General features: G+C 44.4%; 1 protein-coding gene across 3 annotated transcripts in view; it reads left to right on the top strand.

Moving 5' to 3' along the window:
* Positions 1-22,051, top strand: part of FBXW11 (F-box and WD repeat domain containing 11) — a 54,507-nt gene that overhangs the window by 5,681 nt on the left and 26,775 nt on the right. Inside the window, exon 2 of one of the 3 annotated variants that reach the window (XM_014261114.2) lies at positions 2,471-2,550. The exons of 1 other annotated variant lie outside the window; for it this stretch is intronic. Coding sequence is in view for 1 of the 2 variants with exons in the window: in XM_005532563.3 (XP_005532620.1) it covers positions 9,911-9,961 (51 nt within the window). In the remaining variant the exon portion in view is untranslated. Of the gene's footprint in view, positions 1-2,470; positions 2,551-9,875; positions 9,962-22,051 lie in introns of those variants that run through there. One more of the 3 variants, XM_005532563.3, reaches the window with a different exon arrangement.

The following is a 22,051-nucleotide window of genomic DNA, read 5'->3' as shown; positions in this document are numbered from 1 at the left end:
CACTGTTTATGTTGTTACATAATCTGATTTCCTGGTTTGATTTTTATGGCATCATTATTCACAGAAAATCCACTTTTTCTGGAAAATCCCTTCCTTCCCCAGTTTATTGATGTATTTATGAGCTCAGTGGTGTGACATCTGACAACCTACTCTGTTTTCCTGTGCAACTTCCACACATTTCCCAATATGAACAATGCATGACCGAGAGCAGATAATGCAAAAATAAGGCAATGCCATTGGTGTTTTAACAACCAAAAGCACTGACTCTTTCTGAAAACTTAATTTGCTTTTCATGCAGGCTAAATTAACAACGGGAACATTTGAAGGCATGTTGTTTCTTTGGTGCTTTGTTAATCCACATCCCCGCAGGACTTGCATCCTTGTACTTCCACCCCAGGAAATTAACAATTTTGTTTGGGATCAAAGAGTAGTTGAGCTTCCTGGGCTCGTTTGTAGGATGAATACAAATGGAAATTTGTAAGATGTAGGTAGGGACCTACTTGCTAGGAATAGGGAGTGATGTGTTTTCTGGGTAAAATGGCAAAAAAAGCTTTTTGGGTCAACTTCAAGCTGTTGGCAACACTACAGAATTTTGGTTTACTCATTGACTTAGAGGAGAAGAGAAGAACCACTATATATATATATATATATATATATATATATTTATGTATGTGTATATATATATATTCAGTGTTGCAAGTTTGCTCTGAGTTTCAACTCCTGTTGAGGAGTTCTTGAATGTGGAGTTTGGTACAAAAGTTGTGCCAATGTGCACTGTTTGCCTTTTTGAGAGGTGTGAGGTTTTATTTCAGCATGGTTTGCACGATGGGGCTGTTTTCAAGTGTTCCAACCTTTGCAGTGAAGCAGATTTTTGGTTTTCAGACAAAAATGCCTAAAGCTCTTTGAAAATCTATACTCAGAATCTGCAAAACTTAGTAAGTTCCAGCTTGGACTTGATAGTGAATCTCTGTTGGCAATTCTCTTAGGGCAAGGGAGGACTAGCCAGGGAAACTTGTTATTCAGGCTGTCTGCAGCACACCAGTCCTTCTAGAGACAAAAATCAGACCTGTGCTGTTACACTTGCAAATAATGTTAAGGTTTGGCTTCCTGGAGAAGTGCCTCTCCTTCCAGCACCCTGCTGGCTCTGCAGTGACTTAGCAAATCGGTACATTTATATAATTTGATAGCTGGCTTCTTGCTGAGCTATATTGTACTCTGAAAATTCTGAGTCATATGCCTTGACATCCTAGCACTTTCCTTGGAAGCCTTAGAAATCATACATTGGACATGGTACTGGGCCTGCAGCGCCGCTTGTCCTTGAGACGCTACCCTGGGAGTGACCGCCTTTGCCAGAGGCTGGCAAGGCAGGAATCACCCCAGCATGGAGATGCTCCTGTCTTTGGGGAGCAGTGGGCAGCCAGGGACAGTCCTGTCCTCATGGAGACAGTCTTGACACAGCTGGGGACAGTTTCTCCACGCTTCTGTGAGTTGCTGGAGCTTGAGACGTGGGGCACAGCAGTGGAGGCTGAGGTTCAGCTCTCTGGAGGGGCTGCAGAGCAGAGGTGAGAGGAGGTGGTGGTGATGCTGTCCCTCTGGGAATCTTGCAGCATTTTGTTCTCACTGCTGGTAGGGGAAGCTCTGCAGGCCATGGCCCAAAGTTTTGAAGCTCTTGGTGGAGGTTGCACAGTTTGATCTCTGTAGGCTGAGCTTTCTGTTGCACGTGGAGTGAGTTGACTGCAGACCCCATCTTCTCTGACGTATCACTGTTCCAGCTGCTTTAAAGTAGTCACACTCACTGTGCTGCTGGCAGGACTAGCTGGAGGCCTTCTGTCTCCCTGCTTAGCAAAAGGTGACTGTTTCTTGTCTCAGGAGTGGTGTAAAGTGCCTTACTCTCTTCTGGCTCTAGATTCCAGAGACACAGCAGTACTGCACATGTACTGAATTCAGTGCTGCCGTTCAGATCAGGAGTATCCTGACAACTCCATCTTTGTGCTGCAGACATGTAAGGCAAACGAGGTCATTTTGAGCCTGGAAACAGGGAAATAATCATTGCAGTAAAGTGCTTTAGAGGATGTTTGTGGCAGACCAGGAGAACTCCATCGAGCTGTTGTGCGAACCTGTGCTCCTGGAGCAGGCCTGCGAGGTGTGAGCTGGTGGTTGAAGCTTTAGGACTTGCTTTGTTATTTGCTTTGTAGCTTCTTCTCATCTTCCTTAATCTTAGCAAAGTGAGCTGTACCCCAAAACACTTGTTTGGGTGAGCCAGGGTAAGGGAAGGAGGAATTTCTTGTCTGTAAATGCGTTTCTCTGTCTTAGATCCACCAATCCGACAACCCCACTAACGTAGTCGGTCCCGGGCTGGGCAGGTGCCTGGGCTGCCTTGTCTCTAACAGCATTAGCAGTAATTGGGATTTCATTCAAGCAAGAAGTAGATACACCAAGCTGAAGATGATTGGCTGCTCTCTTTTAACAGACAAGTCTGAGAAGGAAAACCCATTCGAATCCCCTTTCATTCTGGATTGGTGGATCTGAAGCCCAGAAACAAAGTTTCAGGTAAGAAGTCACCCTGTACTATATCTTGCTGCTTCTGCTTAGATGAGTTTGTCTGCACATTCAGTCCCTCGCTTTAACTGCTTCGTGTCCCCTGAGTGTTATGGCACAGGGAATCAGCTGCTGTTCTTACAGCCAGACAGGGCATGGCCAGGAGGTACAGGAGCAGTACTGCAGGGAAATGCCAGTCTGCTGTGGAGCACAGGCCTGGGAGCACGAGGTGAACTTGTATGTGCAGGAATGGGCACGGAGCCGTTCGCTGCCGCATCCTGCTTCTGGAATGGGAGAGCAGCCTCGCCAGTGACTGCCTTGGGCTCCCCGTGGAGTTCAGGTTGTCCCAGCTCTGAGTTCTGTCCCTGTCCTCAGAACCCTGTCTTCTGTCCATCAGAACTGGAGAGAACTCTGGTTCTTCCTAGGACAGTTTCCTTTAGCTTTTCCTGCTGAAATGCCATTTGAAATTCTGTTCTGGGCAGCACTTGGAGTCAGTGTCCTGAACCCTTCCTGAGATGGCAGTGTGAAGGGCTGGTCCCAGCTGTTTTGGGGCAGGGGTAGGGCAGGGGTGGCAGAAGGAACCTCACAGTGGGTTTATTTCAGTGAGGGAGAGCAATTGTACCTGAAGCCACATTGCTCTGAGATTTGGGATGCCTACAAAAGGCTACAACAGGTTCTCTTGGAGATGGGTTTGGAAGGTGTCTGTGTGCCTCAGGAAGGCAAGCTGGGTCCCTGGCTGGCAGGAAAATAAAATTATGTGAGTTCAATATCATATGTGGTGTGAATGGGAGAGCTGCACCTCTCAGTGCCCAGCTTTACTGTAAATTGGTGCTTTGATGGACTTGGCAGCTTATTTGCAAAGTCATATGAAACAGTGTGCCTGGATTCCTGTGGACAGTAACAGCAGTAAGGCTCAGCCTTGGGTGTTCTCCTTTGTAGGCAGTTACTGCAGTGAATGCTGAGGCCTCAGTATTTAACCTCTTGTAGCAGAAACTCCTGTAGGTGCTCTTGATCTCATGCGTGGTTTTAGTTCTGCGTTTGTTTTGCTGGTGTGGTATTTTGTGCCAAAGTTATATTTGAATTTAATTGATAAGTACATTTGTAATGAATTACTTGTGCAAACGGTGCTGTTGTTTCCTGGTTTGATTTTTCAAGTAATTGAATTGTATTTGGTTAGGGTGGAGAAGTCTGTTTTAGTGTGACTCTTTAAACCAGAGGGAGAATCTAAGGGAAATACTAACCTTAGACTGACACACTTCTTGCATTCTCATCTAGTATCAAATTGAATTTGTTCCACACACCCATTAGACTCACTTTGGAGTTAGAACTGTAAAATAACATCTTCTTGTGGAATATTTGCTGTTAAGGGTGTGCCTTTTTCTAAAATGAGAGACCAGGGAGGCAGAAGTGAACTTGGCATCTTCAGTGATGAAACTGAAAAGAGGAAATAATTTAAAATACCCTGAGCAGGGAAAAAAAGAGGAAGCATAAATGAGTGCTCCTGCTGATCGAGATCCTCAATGTTATTTAATATTGCTTAACTCTGGAAACATCAGCCAGCCCTATGAAGGCAGCAGTAGAGCTGAGCAGGATGGAGGCTTTGCTCTTTCCTGTGTTTGAATGTTACATTCCAGAGAGTGTGGTATGGGGCAGCTCTCAGAGCTGTGTCAGTGTTCATGTGCAGCCCCTGCCTGGCAATCCTGGGCTTGTTCCTGGCAGCCCAGGCTCCACAGGTATCAGAACTTGTCGAGTGCTTCTACCCTGCCTTGGCTGTTACGGGATTTATTGTTAGCTCTGTTAGGCCTCAGCTTCAAAAACCTAATGCAGAAAGGTCTGAGACAGCTTTTAATGTGTTAGCCACACTTTTTGCTCTGTTTGACACCCTGCAAGTTTCTCCTGTGGGATTGGCAGTGCTCCTGTGTCAGTGTTCCTCATTCAGGATTTGCCCTGAGCTGCTGGCTGTGTGCTGGAGATGTGTGTAAGCCCCTGTTCTGCTGCAGGAGAAAGTGTTTTGCTTTAGAAATGGCCTTTTTAGTGAAACATGGGGTGTTAGTGCAGAAAGGTGTATCCCACAGCTGCGGGAGTTGGGTGCATGAGGGAAGCAAGGGCTAATCTAAATGCTGTGTATTTTGGAAAATTGAGATTATTTCAGTTAATGCTCAGAGTGACTTATGCAAACATCTTAGGATTTTCTTCCCAGTCCTTTGTATCTTCTTGAAATCGAGCAGCTGCATCTGAGTCTTATCCTGATGAATAAATTATAATGGAGTAAGATGGTTATTCTATTCAAAGAAATAATTTAATCTTCTCTCCACTGAACCCATATTCCTTTTGTAGCATTGACTGTGTGTAGCAAACACACACTTTGATCTTCAGGAGCAGAGTGGGACAGCGTTATCCGTCAGCTTCCTGTGAATTCAGTGTCCTATCTAGAGCATCACTGTGGTAATGAGGAGAATTTCTCTGACCAATTCTTTTCCCTTGTCTTGCTTTAAATTTCCCGATTCCTCACTTAGTGTTTTTCCCCAAATGCAAGAGCTTATGTGCCGATCTCGAATGGCTGTTGGAAGGTTGTCCCATTGAGCAGTTTTTATTGTGAATGGCAATGATTTGGCTAAATTGATTTTCCCAGTGGCACTGTGACTCAGCTGTCGGTTACCTATTTTTTTAGAATGATCCGATAGTAGTAAAAGAATAATCAAAAAATTTTCACAAGTAAAAATGAGTTTTCCACTCTGTGGGTATTTATTTTTGACAAATTCACTTTTGCATTTGTAGCTCACGGAAGAGCAGAAACAAATGCAAGAGTAAGTTACATCTAAAACATCTTTGTTGACCTGAGAGTCCAGTTGTGGCACGCACATGTGCACCTCCCTGCAGAGGAGCGTGTTGTGTGGATGGTACTCCAGCAGCCCTCCGAATCCCCGCGGCCGGCGAGGCCGCGTTTGGCCGTGGGAAGGGCAGTGACGCGATGGCACCGGTTCCAGCAGGCTGGTGCGGAGCCCGCGGGCACGGGGAGCTCCCCGGGCACAGCCTGGCTGCGCAGGGCAGCGCTCCCAGCGCTCCTTTGGCCGGGCACTCGTGTCTGTGCCCCCAGAGACGTGCGGGGACCGTCCCCTGGCAGCTGCGCCGTCCCCGCGGGAGCTCGTGGCGCTGCTCCCTGCATGTCCACACAGTGTTCACACAGACCCTTGGATGTTCTGCTTTCCCACCTGTGCACACTCGGGACACTTTCCCAGGCCAGGGCTGCACCACTGCTCTGCTTGGCACTGTCTGAGTGAAGCCCTAACGGGAAAAGCACCAGGTAAGATCTGGAGGAAATCCCAGCCTGCAAACTGGGAGGGAGTTGGTGTTGGCTGCTGTTCCTGCCCAGTGTAAAATAATACTGAAGGCCTTGAAACAGTGATACTGCTTGTATTTTTCATGTCTTAGTGTGGTTTATGCTGATTTTTGAGGAGATCTGAGCTTGCCGTTAAGTTGGAGGTGGGAGCATAAAGCTTTCCCAGACTGTCAGACTGCCCTCAAATCCAAGCTGCCTTTCAGAGCACTCCTTGGGCTGCATTAAACTGAGCCCACGGCCATGGAGAAGGGGTTTCAGTAGCACCACTTACCCTTAAAATTATCAATATTGAATGTTGATGGAAAAAAAGAAATACCAATGGTGTCAGTCCATGCCTAAATCAAAGAAAAACTAAACAAGAAAACCCAAAGGTGAGTAGCATGTGAGTTTCTTATAGCTAAAAACCTGAAAAAAATTCACAGTGAAGGTTGAGGTTATTCAGTTGTACCTTTTTTGCATATTTTTGCCTTAAGACCAGGATTTCCCAAACTATAAACACACCAATGAATTTGGATTCCCTAAATTATCTTGTATAAATAAAATGAATGCAGTGCAAAAGTCCGAGGTCATAATTTGAGTATTTTATAAGATGTGCAGTATAAGTCTGGGTTATGTAAATGCTGTCATTCTTGATTATGACACTGCAATATTGCCATGCCTGGGTTGCAAAGGTGTTCTGATTCCATCAGGGCACAGGCTATAGGCATTGCTTGAGCAACTTAATGGGCCAGGTTTTTTTAAGGGATACAAAAGTGTGCAGATTTCTGTGTGACAGTATCAGATGCACTGAAAGAAACCATTTCTGGGCATTTTACACTGCTTTAACCAGGCTGTGCTGTAACCTGGGTAAAGTCCAGAGTAAAGGAAAACTTTGCATAGTTCAGGGCCCAAAAGGGTGTTTTTTATACCTCCATCCTAAAAGTTCCCAGCTACAAATTTGGTTTATTGGATGCACACTGCTGTGTGCTTTGCTGTTAATAAAAGAAGTTCTTAACATTTGAGTCCTGAAGACATTGAAGCATCTTCCCTTTTTACTGAGGATTTTCAGGTTTCACTGGGAATGCAGCATTTTGTATAGGCTGCTTAAATTTGAGATTTAAGATTGAAACATAAAGCTTGAAATGTAATTCCTAGGGCTAGACCACCAAAGCAGTTCTTTGTGTATGGAATTAACATCAATCATCTAATAATAAAATTACAGTACTAATCTTCACAAGCACAAAGCATTGAAGAGGTCAGAATGAGGATTTCTGTGTCTGTTCCCTCCTTGCCCTGGAGCTCAGAGCCCCTCTCAGCTCTGCAAACAGAACCTGCAGGTGATCCACAGCCCTCAGAATGTGAGGCAGTTAGAGCTCTGCATTGCTAATTACCTTATTCCTTAAAATCTGAGTTTCACTTGGCCTTACCTTAACCTGTGCAGTTCTGTTCTCTGCGTTCTCCTTTAATTCTGTGCCCGTCATCCATGGGCACTTTCCCCTTCCCAGACTTTATTAAATAGAGCTGCACCTCCTGGGCTCCTGGGAAGAAGGGCCAGTGCAAAGTGAAGCCTTTGGAATATTGTTAAGTTTTTATTCATGATGGGGTCAAGCAGTAACATGTCAGGGAAGCACACAAATATTTGCACATTCCTGTTTCGGTGTGAAGTGGGACACAACATTGAATTTGTAGCATTGTGCAATAGCAGTGCTGCAGCTGAGTGTCCAGGGAGTTTTCTAAACCCTTTCATGCAGGGTTTCATAATGCTGTGAAAGGTTTTTGTGTGGCTTGACCTTGGCATGGAATTGGTCTCGGTGTCTAATGCGTTTTGAATTAAATTTTAAAAAATGTTCTCAAGTTACCCATTTTTCTCTCAAGCAGTTAAAATTCAATTTATTTAGCCGGAGTAGTTCGTAAAACCTGCCACATAATAACCTCTAAACCAGTGATTTTTAGCTTATAATTTGTGAACACCTACAGGTGTAAGTTCATTATGAACATTACACTCAGCTTTGTACACCTGATCTGAACATCTCAGGAGAGGACTTTGCTGTGTTTTTTATCAATGACTTTTATTAAGTCACATGACCAAAGTGACTTTTTTCTACCAGACCTGTATGTTTAAAAATGTTTTTGGGCTTTAATCAACACCTGCAGCAATACCCTGAATTTTGCTGGTTCAGTGTTGCAGAGCCTCCATGAAGATATTGTCTTAAATAAAAAATAAATAGGAACAAAGAATGGAACAGATTGGAAAGGGAGTTCCTTGAATTATACACTCTGTTTTGGAAAGCAGACCTTAAAAAGTGTCTCGTCAATCAGTGTGTTTTAACAGTACATCCCATCTTTTTTGAAAATACAAAAACTTCTTTGGTTTTTTGGTGTCTTGTTGAAGTTAAGGTAGTTTCCCTGTTGTGGTGGTTGACTGTCTTAGAAGTGTCCTGGGAACTAAATTTCCAATGTTAGTGTGAGGATATGTCAGTTAAGTACTGCAAAGTAATTACAGATATACTGGAGTGACTTACAGCTAAATCCCATTTCTCTAAACATTAAATAAAATTTTAAAACCTTCCAGTAATTGAAAATTGTGGACTTGTTTCACTATTAACGAAAGAATAATACAATAAAACATAAACATGAGTGTTTTTACCCCTGTCCATAAGATACATGCTCCCACTCTTGCCATGCCAAGTACATAGCACAGCACATCCCTGTGGAATCAGCACCTTCCTGCTGGATAAGAGAGGGAATTTCAATGTGTTTTGGTGCTGCTAGGGGCATTCTTGTGCTGCTTTTGCTGTAATTTCTCTCCTTAGCATGGAGATGAAAAGATGAGTCTTTTGTTTTATTCGTAAGATATGAAACCAAAAAAAGAGTTTTTAACCCCTTCAGGTGCTGTGAGCTCTGTCCCCCTCCTTGATCCTAGCACAAACTGCTTCCCATGAGGCTTCACCTCCAGTTATTCCACTCTCAGCTTTGACCTGCATGGGGCTTTTCTTTTAAAGTTTTGGTGTTTGTTGTAACTAAATTGGAAGCCTGTGTGGAAAATAGTGAAAGCTCAGTCTGTGCCAAATATTGGAGCTGGGTTTGTGCACTGCTTGTAGAATTTAATCCTTTTCCCTAACTTTATCCAGTGCATGTACTACTTCGTCCTTAAAATGAACTGGGATATAATATTGGGAAGCTACAAAAGTTTTGGGGGGTCTGTCTGGATGAAATTTCTTCAGCTTCAGAAAAGAAATAAAAGGGATCTCCAGACTTTTCCTAACTTCTCGTGTCAGCAGTGGGAAGTTCAGTAGCTAAGCTCGGGTGGCAAGATGAGTAGTAAATGTAAGCAGGGGATAATTCAGCTTTAGGATATCTTCAACTATAATTCCAGCATTTCTCCCCAGTTCAATAGGATTCCTTGACTAAGCAGAACTCGGTCATGCAGTTTGAGCTTAATGAAGTTTGGTTCCTGTCTAAAACATGCTCCCACTGTCAGGTTGTCTGTCCCAGTGCAGAATAAAGAACCACATTTTGAAAAACCTGAGACACTGGGGAGTTCCAAACCTTAATTCCCAAAGCTCCTCCAGATGGGTTCTAAAGCCCTGCTGCCCCAGTGGCACCTCCTGTCCCCTGGGGGACTGTGCAGGGCACGGCTGGGCAGGGATTTTGGCCAGTCTGGGTTTGTGGCTGAGGCTCTGCCCCAGCAGCTCTGCTGTGGGCAGCAGTGTGGGGGAACTGAAACTCTCCTGCTGCTTGGGAGTCAGTGAAAACCTTCAGCTGGGCACTAAAGCCATGAGGGTGCAGAGGGGGAAAAGGAGCTCAGGCCAGAGGGGTGGCTTGTCCTTGATTACTGCACAGGATCTTCAGTGGTTATTTTACCCTTGGCGCTAACTGTGATGAATGTAGAAATAACATCGATAAGTACCCACGTTAACATTCTAATGAGTTGCCTGCCTTGAGTGATTTGTTGTGGCATCTAACTGCTTCTTCTCTTCCTTCCTTTTTGTCACCCTGCAGTGTTCTGTGCCAAGGTCTTTGTGGCTAGGCTGCTCCAACCTGGTAGAGAGCATGTGCGCACTGAGATGCCTGCAGAGCATGCCCAGTGTCAGATGTCTCCAGGTGCCTTTCTTCTTTCTTGTTGTAAATGTTATGCTGTTGAACTTGTGTTAAACTCTCAGGACTCTGTTTAATCAAATTGTTAAGTCTGCTAAATGTTTTTTGTGCATCCTTTTCTGAAATCTTCTACTTAACTGCATTGTAGGAGTGACTCTTTAAGGGCTTTCTGTGCGGTAGGGCTGGGGGGATGAGCTGTTGTGTTTTATTGCCTGTTTACTGAAGTTGTGATATCAGTAGCATAGTTCTGCATGTTGCCTGCTACATTTTGCTTTCTTGTTTAACTTAAAAATAACATATTGAGCTTTGCCATTTCTCTTAAATTGCAATGAACTGACCAGCCTGTGATATTTGTGTGATTTAATTTAGAAAGGATAAGCTTTTATTTGCTCCTAAGCGTGATTCTGGGTTTAGCTTTACCTTAGTCTTTGCACATGTTTGAATGCAGAATAGTGAACATGGAGCCCTGGGGTCTTTGGGTTGCCCTGTTAACTCAGTTTTTTAACTTTAAAGAAGGAAAGAACAAGGGATGGGGGGGTGGGGGGGGGTGTTGGTCTGCATAGAAAACTACTAAATCCCAAGTTCTCTGTTGTTTTTCTTCTAGTAAGCTGTTGGAGCTGAGCCTGCATAATTTATAGATGGGGAATTGCTGCTTCATTGGTTCGTGAGGGATTGAAAATGATGAAAAGGGAGCTTTTGGGACCAGTTAACAATTTGGAATTCCCAGGGTATTTACCTTGGAAAGAAAATGCTGAATATGTGTAGCAACTGTGTGGCACTTCCCAAAGTGTTTCTCAATGTAACATTTTTTAGCAGAACACAAGGATTATTTAACATTGGTCTGTTTGGTAACATTCAGTGGTTCGCTCTTTCATGTGTATAAAATGGGTACTTAAAAGAAATTGCTTTTTTGTGAATGAAAATGAACAATTGAGTTTTGTGTGTCACTCCATTTGAGGTCAGCCACTGGAGAACATCAGTGTCTTACCTTAGAGAGTAATCAGTTATTTCAAAACCTCTCCTCTCACCTGCAAAATGTGGCCACTTGAAATTCAGCAAATTGAATTTCAGAACCAGAAATTCCTTTGAAATTTTTGTTAAAATACAAATCTGTTTTTCCACTTGAACACTTTATATTTCCAACATTGAAACAGTATTCAAAGAAAGGACAAAAACTCATGTCCAAGACAAACTCATAGATGGATAATTCAGTTTTATAGAAATGAACAGTTTCATGGCCAAATAATGCTTATAGAAGAATGCCTAAGTCATGCCAGGGCAGAGTCCCAGAGGTTTGGTGTCTGTCTTGGCAATACTTGGCAGCTACTTGTGATTTCAACATGGTGGGATTGTTGGGGTATCTGCAGGGCCAGTGGTTGGACTTTGGTGATCCTTGTGGGTCCCTTCTAGCTGAGGATATTCCATGGTTCAGTGAAATATTGTACCAAAATAAAGGCTCTTTTCTTTTTATTAAGGTTGGATTGTTTTTGTAGAGCTGCAACAGAAGAGGCTTTGAGACTTTTGGAAGTGTCTGTGAAGGATTATTTTTTAAAAAAAGTTCTCTTTTTGGGTGTGTGACTCAGTGATGCCTGAAGGGGAACTTGGAAGCAAAAGTGGCACCAGCTGCTTTCCCCATTTATTATTTTTGGCACTGTGACTTGCCCTTCATTGTTTGCTGAACTCTAAGCCCACATAGAAATCAGGTGGGGCACAGATAGCAGGAGTTCTTGGTTCAGTAGCACACATTCACTTAGGGTGAAATGATTAATAGAAAGTGCTGGAAGGGAAGTCCAGAAGCTCCTGGGTGGTTGACAGATGTGATCTGGGGCTGTGTCTGTTGTGTGTGGTGTGCGTAGAGGAACCAGTGGACAGGCCAGAAAGGGGGAAGAGCAGCCTTCACTCTGGAGCCTTGGAGAACCTCTCCAGGAAGCTCTTACTCAGTGCTGGGGCTTTTTCAAACCCCTGGGCTTCAGCAGTCACCTGCCATCCACGTAAAGGAGGAAAGCAGGGATTGTTAACAATGATGTTAGCAACCATCAAACCCTAACAAGGCTGTTTAAAATCAAGCTGTAGCATTTCAGCAAATCCCCTCTGCCCATGGATTGGGGGAGGTGTTCCTCTCAGTCTGGGTGTGTATTCTGTGCTTCTCCTCATCCAGTAAAATACTTCCATAGTGCCTGCAGTTTACTGGAGAAATACTTGCTTTCTGCATTCTGTGAGCTGTTAGTGAATGCAGAAGAGAAGCAGGTAATTTATTAAAAAATATTTATTCCTATTTGTGGTACTTGAGGTTTGCTCTCATCTAATCTGGCTTTTGGTTTAATTGATATTATTAGGAAATAAAGTCCCTGACACGTAACACTTGTTTCTGTTGCATGGAGAAGTACCTATTAAATGCCAGTTCATAATACTTGAAACTGCTGCAAGGCCTTAGTTTTAACTGCTTAGTTACCTTTAATGAGGTTTTTGTACATGAACACGCAGGTATCCAATAGCTCCTGTTTTCATTTGCTTTGATTTGGATTTCTCTGCAAGATTAAAACCAAAACTCTTCTTTAGGTGTTTAGAGAAACTGGTTCTGTTGGCAGGTGTGTGATGCAACCCTGTGGAGACAGCACCTTCCATGCTTCATCCTTGGAGCACGGCAGGGTTTGGAGTGGGTTTTGTGGTGCTGGTTTGGGAAATGGCTCCAGCAGGGCTGCCAGACAGAGACAGGCAGGGTTCTGGGCTCTGTGAGTAAACATCTCCAGTGTGAAGTGAGCACTGCTCATTAAGCAGCAGAAGATCAGAGCCCAGGCATCACTTTGAATTATTGCATAATGTAGGAGGTGATGAAATAAGTCTTGGGAAATGAATTATTAGAGAGATATAATGAAATTAATCCAGTAACCAAATACTGCCCCACCAAGTTTCTTCCCTGTCTTCAGTTACACTTTTCTTCCACTCTTCCACTTCTGTTTTTAAAAAAAATAATTTTATCTGTCTTCTGAAACTCCACTTAGGTTTTGTCATGCTTATTTACACCCTCCCAACGTCTTTGGGGTTCTTAGAAAAGGTTCTTTCCTACACTTTTCCAATCTGTTCTTGAAGTTTTCCGCTTAATGGCACATAGTGCCCTGCTCCTCTTTTCCTGTGTGTTCCCACATGGGCTGCGTGGCCTGGAATCTTTAGCAGAGTTCGTTCACTGCAGGAACAAGAAACGTCTCCCTTCTTGAGCTGCCAGTGGGAGATGTCAGCTTGTTTCTCCACAGGCCAGATCTTAACCTTCCTGCAGTGGCTTTCTCAGGCTTGAGTCTTCCCTGACTCCTCTCAGTTCTCCGGAGTGCAGGGATAGCACCCCTGGCTTTCCTGGCCTTGGCTTCTGCCCAGAGGGATGCTCAGCTCCACAGGTGCTCCTGGGTCTGCATTTTCCTTTGCATGGAGTCCCTGTCCCTGGAAGTGGCACTCAGTGCTCTGGGCTGGGTAGCTAACAAAAATTCCCTTCTTTCAGTTTAAACACAGAAGTTTCCAGAAGGAAGTTTATCTTTCTGTTTACTGATGTCACAATTTAGCATTAACTTGCTTAAGCTTATGTTTGTTTTTCTTTACTAATTCTGAGCTTCTGTTGATGTTTCTATTCTGATACCAGAGGGAAGCACAACAACAGAAAGTGTGGTTGGAAAAACTTCTGGTTGAAAGCTAAGAATTGAACATGAAAACTTTTTCATCCTCTTTTCCCAGTACAAATTCAGGCACAGACATGATGCAGTTTTCATAAAACCACAGTGAGTGCCAGAGATGGGCTTTGCTCAAACTTTCTCCTCCAGAGCATGAAATCACAAATGGGAAATGATGAGTGGCCTGTCGCTCTGGAGCCTGCGTCCCTTTGGAAATGTTATTCTCTGCAGCTGTTGAAATGAGTTGTCATAACCAGACAACTGCTTTGCTGCTTCTGCTAGGTCTGAAGTAATTTACAAATACCTCTGACATGTTTTCTGGTATTTTGCCTCAAAACAGTGGAAGTGTTACCATTTCATTTTGGAAACAGTCCAACAGATCCATTAAAAAGAAATACATATTTGATTCATTTTCTTTAAAGGAACAGAATGTTCTCTCCAATATCTGAAATATTTGTGCTTGTTCCCTGTGTTCAAACACAGAGACACAGAACTTTCAAACCAAGGCCAGCAGTGTAGAAGCAATTAAAGCTACCCATGGTGGGTCTAGGGGCAGTGTGGGCAAGGGGATGGCCTGGATTCCCCAGTCCCTAAATCCGAGGTTAAAATGGCCAGTTTTCCCTCTGGTAATCAGTGGTGCTTTCCAGCATTGTTCCTTCTGGCTGGAGTCTCCTCTCAGTGAAAAGTAACACCAGCTTGGGGTTTGTTTTCAGCAGTTTCTTGTAATAACTTTTTTTTTAGTTCTCAGTGTGGGTGTTAGAGATTTTGAGGCCTGATCTGACAGCTCAGTTTGGTGGCAGTTGCACATACTGCAGGTATTTTGCAAATGTTATATTTGCAAATCCATTTCATTGTATTCCCCTGGTGCTTCGGTGCTTGGTCATCCTGGTTGTCTCCACTGTATCCCAGCCTGTTTCCTCTGGAGTGCCTGAATTGGGATGAGCACTCTGGATGCAGTCTGGGCACCTCTTACAGTCACAGCAGCTTCTTGTGGTGTGGCCAGCCATGGCTTGGTGCTGGATCCAGACACCAGGAGGATGAGGAAATGTGAAATGCAGGGATTACTTTTTCCAAGCATGATTTTTCATCCAAAGGGAAGGATTTTGCTAAGCACTTCTCTGGTGTCCTTCGTGTATCTGAGTGCTTTGGGCTTTATGACTTCAGTTTTCAACTGAGCCTGTTCATTCCTAGGGGTAGGAAGGGACCTTCTCTGTCTTGGGTCAGTTCCCAGTGTTTGTTTGGAAGTGGAAGTGATTGTGAGTAAATTCCAGGACTGAGCTCTGAGCCAGAGCTCTGCTCTTTGCTTTCCCCAGCTGAGGAGCAGAAATGTGTCCCTGATGTGTGAGAAGCAGCAAAATGGAGTAAATATCTGTGGGTTTTGGTTCCTGATTTGCCTGGGACATGACGTGCATCTATCACTTGGAGCTGGCTGTGGCTCCTGCTGAGGATTCCAGCTGTATTCCCTGTGCTCAGCAGAGGCAGGGAGCAGCCCGTGAAACCACGTGTCAGGTTGGGGTCACCTGTGGTGGCCTCCCTTGGCTGGCACCATTTGGGTGTTGCCAAGCACTGACCTTTCTGCTCATGGGGAAGGAGTTTTGCTGCTACAACCAACCTGATATACACGAGTGCTTTTTTTGGACTTTGTTGTTTTCAGTGGTTTTTGGAGAGCACTAAAGGTCATACACTTCGTCCCCAGGCTGCCAAGTGGGCTTGAACAGAAGAGTGACCCCTTTCAGGAGCCTCCTCCTCTTGGTGGGCAGTTCTCTCATCGTGGTCTTCTCTCCAGAAGTTATTGGTATTTAGGAGCCAGTAATTGACTTAATCACTGGTCTTTGTGAGCCAGATGAGGCAGAATGGTGATGTGAGTCCCTCTGGGATACATCACTAAGCTTCTGCTGCGGGAAGGGCTCTGAATACAGCAAAAGTCATGGGATCTTAGATATCCAGTCCTTTCTCCTTTGGGCCTTACCTCCTCGCTGGCCCGCCTTTTGTTAGTGTTCCTCTCCTGTTCTGTTCAGAGGTCCCAATCTGTCCACACTGGGCAGGAGATGTTCCTGTGGAGGCAGGTTCTCCATGCTGAATTCATGGATCACCACAGGGCACTGGACAAATCGGTAAATCTGGTGCCTGTTGCTGAGAGCTGCAGCAGCGAGTGCAGTGTCAGACATTAATCGTGTCCCTCAGAAAGCACAGCACAGTCCCACGAAGCCTGAGAGGTTTCACAAGTGGTGGGCAGGAGCTGTCATTGCTGAGGGCTTTTTGGAAGCCTCTGCAGAAGGGATGCTGTTAGCCACGGCCTCGTGTTGATGCTTTCTCAGCCTCCTGTGGAAGAGAGGATTTTTTCTCTCTCTGATCCTGTTACGGTGGAAAGAAATGTGTTAGGAAACGTGTCTTGCTCCCTGCCTGCCTTCTGGCAGTGCCATGCTCGTGCTGGGAGGGATGGAGGAGGGAAGTCTGCCCGAGGAGAGCAGGAGATACAAGGCAGTCTGTTCTGGGTGTGTCAGTCCTCTTCCTTGCAGGTGTTGTCTCTTTCCCACAGAGGAATTTTTTAGGAAACAGAAATACATAACCAAATATTTCCCACCAAGGTTGAAACTATATTTGTGCAGTGTCTTTGCCCTGCAGACTCCTCCTCAGACCCCCCTGGCAGGAGGGTAGGTCCCTTTCTCAGGGGAGTTGAGCAGCTGTGTGGGTACCAGGGTTGATGGTTTCGCTGATACTGATGGTGCCACTCTGAGTCACCATCAAAGGGACACTTATCCTTGCCAGGACAGACTCCTGGGTGCTTAGCAGGCTGCCCCTTCCCAGCTTTCCCTGAGCCTCCAGGATCTGCATCTGATGAGTTATTTCGTGGGCCTTCAAGATTGACGTGTAAGAGTCTGCACATTGGTGGTTGGTTTATGGTGATCCTTTGGAATGGTGGGAGAATCCAAATACATCAAGGGAGGCCTCAGTCAGGAGTACTCCAGACACAGCAGGGGATTGAGCAAATTGTACCAATCCCCCTCTGGCATGGCTGGAGGAAGTGCTATAGCAGAGAAAGAAGGAACTACAAATTGAGCTTTTTACTCCTCTGTGTAATATTTCTGTGGCAAAATAGTCCTGTTTGCAAAGCCCCACTGTGGAAAGGCTTGGCTTTGTGGTGCAGGATGGTCTCCCACTGCTCCCAACTGGATTTGGGATTCCTGAGAAGTTTGAGATGATGTTGTTGCCCTCGAGTACCAATGCTATAACTGATTTGTGTGGTCCTGCAGTATCTGTGAAGTTCTATTTCAGCCTTGCTGACTCCAGAGTTACCCTTCCCAAAGCCCCTTCAGATGGTGGGTCAGGCCCCAGGCAGCAGAGCTGGGACTCTCTGCGGCTGGCCCTGGGTTCAGAAGCCAGGGCCAACAGCTTTTCTTCCTTGGTGCCACCCCCATGGGGAGGGGACGCTGCTGGCACTGCCATGGGCACAGCACTGGGGCTGCAGTGCACGGGGTCTCAGCTGGTCCTGCCTTGCTTTGCCCTGTGCCACAGCTCTGCCACCTTCCTCTCACACCTTGTGTGAGCTGTGCTGTGACATCAGGATGGAAAATAACCTGAGATGTGGGGCAAGTGTTCCTGCTGTTCTCAAATCCTGTTCTGTAGAGTCTTACAGTGAGGTGCTTTTGTATTCATCAGCTGGATCTTGAAGTTGTAGAGGGAAGTGGTGCTGACCTTCCAGGTTAGGAACATTTTCCATCCATTATATAAATCATGTGAAATCTAAGTTATGCAATTGCACATGCCTTTGAATAGCCAGATAAAATCAGCACTCTGGTGCAGAGTGTCTGCCTAACCCCAGGCAAGGCTGGGTGGATATTCCAAAAAAATTATTTGAGTATTTTTTTACATCTTGTATTACTGAAGGTATTTTCCTTTAGCTGTAGTTAGGCTGCAGCTCTCTTGGAGGTAAGATTTTCTCCAGGTTCTGGGCTGCTTGGATAGTTCCAAACCCATACTGAACTTGTGCATAAACAAAAGCTTGTGTTTCAGACAATTAGTGAGTGATTAGAATTTCCTGAGGAGTTGTGAAGATTGATACACTTTCATGAGCTGCCAAGTCTGGAATACAGTGCCATACATCTCCAGAGGAAACAAGTGAACTTCAAACAGGACAGGATTCTTCCTTGGAGTGGCTCACTGGTTCTAGGCTGCAGTTTTACTGAATTTTGATTGTGGTGGCTGCTTTTTCTGTATTTCTTTTGTGTGCAAATACCTTCTGCTTTGCAAAAGATGAATAATCGAGGGTTACTGCAGGTTTAGTATTTCAGACTGTTTGGTGGCTTTGAGTAGCCTTTGTGTAGCTTTTACTGTAAAAGTTTGTATAGAAGCCTGTTCAAAACCTTCATAAAGTTTTGCAGAGTCTGAGGCCCTTGAGTGTCCCGTCCCTCTCACAGCTCTTCCAGCCTCTCAGGGTTGTGCTTTGGGCTGGCAATTTGAGATAACTCCCTTTGGTTTAATGTGGAAACAGCAGGAGAGATCTGAACCTAAATTCCCTCTGGGAAACCAGGAATAACCTTTGAAGTATTTTAACTTTGCACCAGGCAGCCAAGTTGCAAATGTGTAGTTAATCTTAACAGAGGCTAATTTATTTTTGATGAATTTGAACTGATCTAATTACTAGCTTAGCCTGAAATTTGCTTCCCAGATGTTACTTATCCTACCTTTAATCTGGAATACTGTTAACACTTATTAATTGTGGGGCAGAGTGCTGTCTTCTGCCTTGTTTACCCATGAATGTGGCGCAGAGAAAAACCTTTTGGAGCTTTTGGAATTTGATTTTGCCTTGACCTGGCTGGGGGGTGTCCCACAGCCCCTGGGATTTTGGAAAGGATGCTCCTTGGGAATGGCAGAGCTTGTAGGAAAGGATGGGGCAGGTTCTGGGCTGTGCAGCAGCAGTGCTGATGGAGCAGTTGGGTGTTGCAGGGATGCCTCAGCTGCCTCTGGAGTGGAATTCAGCTGCTGCTCTGTGCTCAACCCTCGGTCAGATGTGCTAATCTGAGCAGTCAGCACTGAAATGCAACTTTAAATAGTTTGTTTTCCTTTTACAAGTCCTGTAAATGATGAGATGAGTGGATCTGAAGAGGTCTCTTTGCATCTGTTCTAAAAGGAAGAAAAGGGATGATCATCTCGACCCAGTATTTTCCCTTCAAGTTTTCATTTTTGGATGCTTTTTTAATACAAGAAATAAAAGCTAAAGGGGCTCTTTACTAGACATTGATACAGCTTCTAAGGTAGTAAATATGACTTAGTGTTTTCAGTATAACAAAAAATAAAACCATTCCGAAAGCCTGACATACCTAATCTTCCTGAGTGCCTAACAAAATCCAGTTATTTAGAGTAGCTTTCAATACAGTTGTAGGTGCAGATGTTCTGAACAAGTGTGTAACGTGGTGTAGGCAAAGCTTTGAAAACTTAGGCTCTGCTTTTCCTTCAGAACTTTCAGTGAGTTCACTGTGTAAATAACATGGTGTGAAGTTTGACCTGAGTCTTAAAAGTACAGAGGAAAAACTCCTCTACTTTGGGATGAATTAAGATTAAAAGTGCAGATTCTGCCTAAATGAATTTATGTGAAAAACAGATGAACCGTTAATGCAAAACTACTGCTACTAATTGTAGCTGAGAACTTGTGGTAACTTCTCATAACTTAAAAAAATCAGTTGAAAAAGCAAACCAGTACCTTGATCCTGACATCTGTGTACCTTTCTACAGCCAGTTTGTCCGGGCCATGTTTCTGGTTTAAACATTTTGCTGTTAAAAAAGGTTATTCACAGGCAGTAAGGATTTTTCTTTTCAGGTATTTGGCCTCTAGAGTAGTGAAAGTTAATTGAGAGATGTTTTAGGCAAGTGACTGCAAGTGTTAGCAGTGATATCAGTGATAAGCTTGATGCTTTGATACACAATTTGAGTATTGAGATTTTGCTGCTCTGGCAGGAGTGTGGATTGGGATTATTGCACACAGCAGTGTCTGCCAAGGAAGGCTGAGTGACTGGACAGTGAAAGGCACAAACTGAGACACCTGGAAAACAAACACCACTTGCAGGCAGAAGGTGGAATTAAAGCTCCTGTTGGGCTGGGCAGGGGTGGGAAAATGAATCCAGTTTTCATAGGGGTGAGACTCAGGTGAGGCTTTGCTGGCTGCTCTTATTGCTCTTGCACAAGCTGGGAGAGTATTACAGTTATTATTGTTATTGTTATTATTCTTGATAGAAAGTTTCCCCCTGGCAGCACAAGCTGAGCATGGGGGCACCTTAACGTAGCCCCAGCCCTGGCCTGAAGTGCCAGCTGCTTTTGCCATTTCTCCTGGTCCTGCATCAGTGGTGCTGTGTGTCTGAGGGGCAGTGCACAGAGTGGTTTCTCTGTGTGTTTGCTTTTCCATCCAGCTCAAGGGTTTGCAGGATTTGAGTTTTGCAGGCCTTGCTTTGGTGCTGGAGTGGTGCAGGGATGAGTCATCAAATTGGTACAATTACACAATTCCCTGCTCATTGTCCTTGTAAATACGAGGTGTTTTTATAGCATGGGTAAGGGCAGGTTTGGGTTACTGACTCTTTACTCCAAGCATTAAATGAGAGTTTAGGGTGTCTTTGAAGCAGTTCAGCAAGGAGGGTGTTGTTAATGTCATTCTGCAGTACCTGTTGAGGTAAGGCTGCCCTTAAGAACTGTCCAGTTACTGCATATTGAAAACCCAGCAAAACCAAACCAAACCCCCACTGGATGTCTCCTGGGATTGCAGTAATTACGTTGTTTTTCTGATGACATCAGCTTGCTGTGTGGAAATGGAGGCCTGCTGAAAAACAGCTCTGAACTTGGACACAAGTGCAATTGTTCTGTTTCTTATGACAACCTAAATTGAACTAGCAGTCAGTCAGTGAGTATTTTTGATGTAAATCTTTCTGAGAACATGTAATACGTTATTTGAGAAGCTGTAAAAGGCCCAGAATGATGTTGCTGTTGTTGGTTCTCCATCAGCTGTGGTCCTGTGTGGGGTAGGGACTGAATTCCTGCCCTGCCAGGCAGGCTCAGGCTGCAGTTTGGGCACAAAGCTGCCTGGTAAAAGGATGTGCCATCAGCAAAGGCTCACTGCTGCAGCTGGAGTTCTTGCTTAGTGTTTCATGGAACTGGATCAGAAGGGTAATCCTGAGCTGCTGAGCATCTTCATGTGTAACTTCAGTTTAAAAACAAGTTATGTGGTGTGACTCTGGGCACAGCCATGCTGACCTGACTTCTGAGGGCCACCAGGGTGATCAGAGGGATCAGGCACTTCTCCCATGAGGAAAGGCTGAGGAAACTCAGATTGTTCAGCCTGGGGAAGAGAACGCTCCAAGGAGATGGAATTCTGGCCTTCCAGGAGCTGAAGGGAGAGCTGACAAGAAACATGGAGAGGGATTGTTCACATGATTTTACTAGTTCTGTGTGAAGGCAGACATACTGAATACTCAGAGATACAGTTTTGTGTGTATATATATATATATATATATATATGCACAAACACAATATCAGCAAGTTAATTTGTAATGAGTTTAAGGTGAGGACTGATACTCTTGAAACAAAGTTAAAATAGTGGTACTAAGTGCCAATCATCAAAGTATTGGTGATTCAGCAGAGTGAACTGCTCAGTGACTGCTTGTAGTCTTTAGAACCTGTAGAAAAAACTGTTCTGGAACATTTAGGTGAGGAATGGTTTGAGATTTTCCTTCTCTGAGCAGAGGCAAGAGCAAGCAATTCTAGTTTTGGGGAATTTATTGCTCTGGCCAAAACCTGCCAAACAAACCCTTGTGAGGTGTCAAACTGGGGTATGGAGGAGCATTAGGTATCTTTTATAAACTTACCATCTATAACTTGTGGTCAAACTTTAGAGTTTGTAGCAGCTTGGAACACAAACTGGGGAACTGTGGTGCTGAATTCAGCATGTCTTCCTTTAAACTTTTTGGTGGTTAGTCAGAAGCCAAATAAAAATTGATGCCCTATTTTCAGTTATGAGGGTTTTTTTCTAATTTTGCCTTCAGCTGTTGGCTCTTGGTAGACTCTTTAAGTATTTTAAGTATATTTTTGTTTGAACTTCCAGCAATAGCTGCACTAAAATAAAACCTGGCAACTGGGAGAGCAGCGAGCTAGGTAAGAATTGAAGCATGTTCAGCTTGATTCGTGCAGATCCCCAGTGCTTACATAAATAGTTTAGTTTAAGCTGAAACAAGCAGTTACTAATACAGACATCAAATACAGACATGGCCATGGTCAGCAGAGAGAACCTTTATGTTTGGTGGGCAGCCAGCTGTCCCTGGGGGCCAGGGAGGCCAATGGAACCTGGGGACATCAGCATTTTTGCATTTCTTCACAGACAGATCTTGAGGAGGGTTAGAAGGAAGGGATTTGGTCCTTGCTGTGAGAGGGGCTGGTTCCCATCTTGTGCAGTCTAGGT

The sequence above is a fragment of the Pseudopodoces humilis genome, chromosome 17, assembly GCF_049639895.1.
Source record: "Pseudopodoces humilis isolate 2021_Gansu_Grassland_sample_001 chromosome 17, ASM4963989v1, whole genome shotgun sequence".
In the NCBI taxonomy this organism is placed as follows: Eukaryota; Metazoa; Chordata; class Aves; order Passeriformes; family Paridae; genus Pseudopodoces; species Pseudopodoces humilis.
Note: the sequence above shows the minus strand (reverse complement) of the source record. Positions and strands in the feature narration are given on the sequence as shown.